Raw genomic sequence first — 6,176 nt, forward strand, 5'->3', positions numbered from 1 at the left:
TCCCTGAATGATGAGCGAAATTAAACCCTTACTTTCTTCTTTCTCAAGGGGCTTTGGTCAGATATTCTGTCATAGCAATGAGAATTGTCACTTGTATATTAACTAAATGAAATATGACTTCCATTGGTAAGCTATCTCAGGATTTTTCATCTAATCCAACAGATTACCTCATAGGTCTCCATACACAGATCTAGAGAAATCTCCATGTAACCTTAATTATATATTTCAGCATATAATTAGTTTAAAACTTCATAATGGCTAGAAGTAATTGAAATAAGTCTTATAAAAGTACTGCAAAATTGCTTTAGAAAACCATGAATGAGAACAATTTAAAGGAGGACAAGAATAGACATTAAATTGCTATACAAGCTGAAAAGTATAATATACATAATTATTATGTGATCATAATTAGTTTACTGTTTAATGAAAATCATTATTTCAATAATTTAAGATACTGTATTTAGTCAAGAAATCTGATTTCCAATGTTTTATACGAGCAGAGGAAGAATCCTGCCCTCCTCCACCACAGATTCCAAATGCCCAAGTAATGGAAACCACAGTGAAATACCAGGATGGAGAAAAAGTATCTGTTCTTTGTCAAAACAATTACATAATACAGGACACAGAAGCAATGCTGTGCAGAGATGGAAGGTGGCAGTCATTACCACGCTGCATTGGTCAGTAGCTATGACTTATTTTACAATGAGAATTCTGGTGTAGGGGAGGATATTGAAAAATGAGGGCATGCCATAATACTGTGGAGACATAATCCAAACAGTTTGTTTTTATTTTCCAATGTAAAATTTTATCTAGGCTTCACTCTTTCATTTGTGTTCTTCATATAGCAAAAGTTCCATGTTCCCAGCCCCCTGAGATAGACCACGGATCTATTAAGTTACCCAGATCATCAGAAAAAAGGACAGACAGAGTAGACTCCAGAATTCATGAACACGGCACTACATTCAGCTATGTTTGTGATGATGGCTTTAGGATGGCTGAGGAACACGGGGTAACCTGTGACATGGGAAAGTGGAGTACTCCACCTCACTGTGTCAGTGAGAACAACATGAAAATTCAGTTCTGGTTTTAGAACAAGTCTTTAACAATAATCTACTCTCATGAAAACCAGGAGAAAGAATGATTTAGATTGGCACATACAATTGTTAATCTATTAACCATAAATTTCCATTTCCATAATTCAATTTATCCTGCTCTTGTTAATTGTATTGATTGTCTTGAAGTACATTTTACACTTATTTTCTCTTCTTAAATATAATGCGTAGTTTACTAACTTCACCTGCTCATGTGAGTTGCATTGTTTCATTTGTCACCAGGTGTTAAACTCCTCAGTGTCTTTTCCCCACAATGTGCTGCACCTGTAATATATAGGATGTTTCCTGAGATTATTATTTCTTATTTTTTTTATTTCATTTGCCACTCATGATGTTTTAGATGTTTTGTTGTCAAGTTCTTCCTTAGTGCAGTAGCAGTTTAGCAGGTGCAAGTCAACAGAAGGTGGTCTTAGGAAGCACTGTCCACCTCTTCTGTGATGGCACAGCTTCCTTGTTAACATTTCCTTCTGGTACAACTACACATAGAACTGACACATACAAGTGAGTTTCTGAATTAGTGCAATGTGGAATCATTTCACTCTATTCTTCTCATCATGTTATTTTCAGGACTTCCTTGTGGACCTCCACCTGCAATCCATCATGGGATTGTGTCTCATGAGCTGGACAGTTACCAACATGGAGAAGAGCTGGCATACAGCTGTGCTGAAGGCTTTGGAATTAAAGGATCAGCACTGATTAAATGTGTAGGAGGAAAGTGGTCCCAGCCACCCGCTTGCATAAGTATAGTTTTATTTTCATTCTTTGTGTAATAGATTATCTAACTCAAAGATATATGTGGCACAAATAAGAAAGTACGCTGTAAATCTAGCATATCAGAAGGTTTTACTGGATGCTGGCAGACAAACACAGTACTGGTAAAACATAGTTATAATTCATTTTCACTTTATGTGTTCTGAGCTATCAGCATCCTCAGCCTTCTAGAAAACACTGGTTCTGTTCAAGAGGTCATTACGACAGTGATGGTTTTAGCAGCAATGCCACCACAACTACATATGCTCTAATGTTTTTAAATAATAACCATAATTCATTCACATTTGGTGAACCTAAAAGAAGAAATATGCCATAGTTTCACATGAGATTAAAAAAATTCAAAGCAAAATGAAAATATCTCAATAATTATTACTATAAGTATTCTATATCCCATGTCATTCCTGTCTTATTATTTTTATAAAGTTGGAACAATTCAATGTAACTAAGTCAAATGGGAAACCTATACTATTTATTGGTCTCTATGGACCTAAATATTGCTTCATACATTGCATATCCTACAATTTCCTGCAAACAAAACCCTGTTTATTCTTTTTCTTTCAGTAACAGAATGTGACAATTTACCCAGGTTTGAAAATGCCATACCCAAAGAAGAGGAAAAATATTCATATAGGTCAGGTGAACAAGTGACATTCACGTGTGCACCTTCTTATCATATGAATGGGTCCAACACTGTGACGTGTGTTAACCGCAAGTGGATTGGAGAGGTGGTATGCAAAGGTAGTTTGATGCAATTTCAACACGTATTTATCATAGTTTCAGAGGACTCATAAAAAAAGGTCTAGCAAAATTTAAAAGTGGGCAAAAGTTAGCTTTTAAAAGCAAGATGAAATTTGTTTATTTTTAAAATAAAAGCATGGAATTAAAATCCTGATGGCTAATAGTGTAATGATCTTCAGAGTATGGTTCCATGGCCAGCATCGTCATTAACTTTTCACCAAATATTACAAATGTAAATTAATACTGAGGAACTCATTCTAAAGATCTTAAACAGAAGAAACTTCTGGACGTGAGACTGTGATTAATCTATAATGTCCTTAGGGATTCTGGGCAAACTCAGTTTGAAAACCATTGCTGTAGGCTATAAACATTTGTAAATACATTGTTAAATAATCACCTTTCAACTGAGGTCTTGTCTATATAACATTTTCCTGATCAGTTACAACATTAGGATATTTTGTTTGTTACAATATTGGAATATTTCTGTTTGATCTTCATTTTCTGATACCTATGTTGTTTTTGAACTATATTCTCCTCCTTATGTTGAAAACAGATTTTTTTTCTCACTTAATATATTCTGATTATGTTTTCTCTTCTGTCTATTCCTCCCATTTCCTCCCCACCTCATGTTCCATCTGCACCAAATTCCCTTTCAATTTTCATCAGAAAAGAAACAGCCTTCTAAGGAATAATAAAAAAAAAACCCACATTGGCATGGGAGAAAATAAACAATCTGAGAGGAAAGAACTGAAAAAAGACAAAACACTGATAGAGACTATAAGCCCCACTCATTGCCACACTCAGCAATCCCATGAAAGCACCAAACTGGAAACTATAATATATATGTAAAGGACCTGTAGGGTCCTAAAAGAGAAGGAACATATAAATGAAATAAAGTGAAACCAAAAACAAAACAGAAAAATAAAATGGAATTAAAAAAAAGAAAGCCCTAACAAGAAAGACATTATGAGGCAAAGAACCTCCAAAGATGTCTTTGAGTTTATTTTATGCAGCCTGCCCTTGAGTAGATTGTTTCTCATGTGATACTTGCTTGCAGAACTCTAAATTTTATCTGCCCAGTGGTTATCAATTGGAGAATGCTTCTAGGTTAGGGATGTGGGTGTGTGGCACCTGCTCCTTTTAGCTCTAGAACCCCATCTGGTGCAGGCCCATCCAGGCTTTTGCATGCTGACTCAGTTTCTGTGAGTTCATATGTGCATCAATCTTGTTTGTTTAGAAGGCCTTACTTTCATGGTGTCCTCTATCTCTTCTGGTTCTTACATTCTTTCCACCTCCTCTTCTGCATGGGTCTTTGAGCCACATAGGGAGAAATTTGATGGAGTCATTCTATGACAAATCTTGGAGTGTTCAAAGGCTTCTACATAATGTCTTTATTTGGGTCTCTGTATTTGTTCCCATCTGCAGCAGGACATAGCTTCTCTGATGACAGCTGAGCAAGGCACTGATCTAAGAGTATAGAAGAATGGAGTACTTTTATCTCTGTGGGGTTTTTTTTAGAGTCATATTTGGTTTCACAGTAGTATTAAGTGTCAGGGTTATCTAGTCTCAAGTTCTTGATCACCCAAGCAGTGTCAGATGTGGGTTACATCTCACTGAGGAGCTCTTAATTTATATTTGATAATCTTTGGTCAATCCAACAAGTTTGGTGTCTCAATTTTCCTATAATAAGTTGCAGGCAGAACACCATTGTAGATCAAGGGTGTGTGGATGGGTTGGTGTTTATGTTTCTACTTTGGTAGTCTGCAAAGTAACTTCCTTTACAAAAGATGCTAGCCTATATGTAGGCACCAGTTCGACTTTGCTGTGTGCAGTGAGTTATGAAGGTATTGTCTTTCACAATGTGTCCTTGCCTCCAGTTTGTGTAAAACAACCTGTAGTCTTGCCAGAAGCCTGGGTGTTTTGGTAGTTCTCATGTGACATCTTTGGCCAAGAATTCAATTAGGAATAACCCTACCTTGGTACTAGAATCTTCATTTGATTAACAAGAGTTGTCCATTGGGGCTCTGTCTCCCTACATTTTTGGTCATTTCATTTATGTTGTCTTCATATATGTATGTATTTTAGGAAGTTTCTACTTTATTATATATATAATATTATTTCTATAATATCCCTCAAATGATGCTTAGTTTAATTGTACTTCCATGTATTCTGTTCCTTGCCTTGCCTTCCCTATTCCATAACTATCTATACTATTTCCCTATGCTATGGAGAATACTCCCTCCCCTGGTCTTTGGCTGTACACCTAACCTCTGCTGGTCTATGGGTTGTAGCCTCACTATCGTTGACTTAACAGCTAGTATCCATATAAGCAAATGTACATCATATACATTTTTCTATGTCTGGCTTCCCTCACTGAGATTGACTTTTATCTAGTTACATCAATTTACCTGTGAATTTCATGAGTTCATTTGTGTGTGCATGTGTAAATATACCATATTTTCTTTATCTACTCATCTGTGAAAAATACATTCAGAATCTATGTGTTGACTGGATACTTAAGATGAACAAATAGGCAGTGATACTTTCTCTTGCTCCTTAGACAATTCTTGTGTGGATCCACACTTGTGAAAAATGCTACTATAGTAACAAGGTCCATGGATAAGTATCCACCCAATGCAAGAGTACGATATGAATGTCATAAATCTTTTGAACTATTTGGGGAAGTAGAAGTGATGTGTCAAAATGGGGTTTGGACAGAGCCACCAAAATGCAAACCATCATATTTCCCAATGTTTATTTGATAATGTAATTTGGTTAATGTACATTAGTGAAGATAAAGTAAAATAATTCTTATAAGAAGCATTTTTCTAATTTTCTTTTTCCTTTTAAAATTGAAAATAGATTCTTCTGTCATACAATACATCTCTAGTGCAATTTCCCCTTCCTCCACTTCTCCAACTCCCCTCCCCCTTACATATCCACTCTCCTCAGATTCACTCTCCTCAGCATTTCCCTTCAGAAAGGAACAGGCCTTCAAGAGACAACAACCAAACAGGGGACAAAACAAAATACAATAAACAAGGCAACCCCCTTCATATTCAGGCTACACAATGTAACTCAATAGATGGGAAAGAGTCCGAGAGCAGGCAAAAGAGTTAGAGATGTTGGAGTCCTAGAAAAACACTAAGCTAAAGCCATAATTTATGCAGGCACCTGCTGCAGACCCCTGTAGGCTGTTTGCTGCTTCAGTCTCTGAGAGCCCATGTGAGCCCTGCTGAGTGATTCAGTTGATTCATGTTCTCCTGGTGTCCTCCATCCCCTTTCACTCTGCAATCTTTCCTCCCTCTTCTGTGGGGTTCCCCAATCTCCAATATAGGATCCAATCGACACCCCCAGTTTAGGACTCCTCACATGTCTGACTATGGTCATTGCCCTACTCCCATCTGCTCCTGGAGGAAGCCTCTATGATGATGACTAGAAGGCACTGATCCTATTACTCTGGGCTATCCAGTATTTGTTTCTTGGTGACTCAGCACCGTCTAGTGATGGCTCAGCCATTAAATGATAGGCTCACACCAAAACAATAAGAAAATG

At 36.9% G+C, this 6,176-nt stretch overlaps 1 protein-coding gene across 1 annotated transcript in view; it reads left to right on the forward strand.

Annotated features, from left to right (window-relative positions):
* LOC118593064 (complement factor H-like) overlaps positions 1 to 6,176 on the forward strand; it is a 153,321-nt gene that overhangs the window by 66,635 nt on the left and 80,510 nt on the right. Inside the window, exon 16 of the mRNA XM_036202286.1 lies at positions 501 to 677. Coding sequence (XP_036058179.1) covers positions 501 to 677 — 177 coding nt within the window. The remainder of the gene's footprint in view (positions 1 to 500; positions 678 to 6,176) is intronic.

This window comes from Onychomys torridus, chromosome 11 (assembly GCF_903995425.1).
Source record: "Onychomys torridus chromosome 11, mOncTor1.1, whole genome shotgun sequence".
In the NCBI taxonomy this organism is placed as follows: domain Eukaryota; kingdom Metazoa; phylum Chordata; class Mammalia; order Rodentia; family Cricetidae; genus Onychomys; species Onychomys torridus.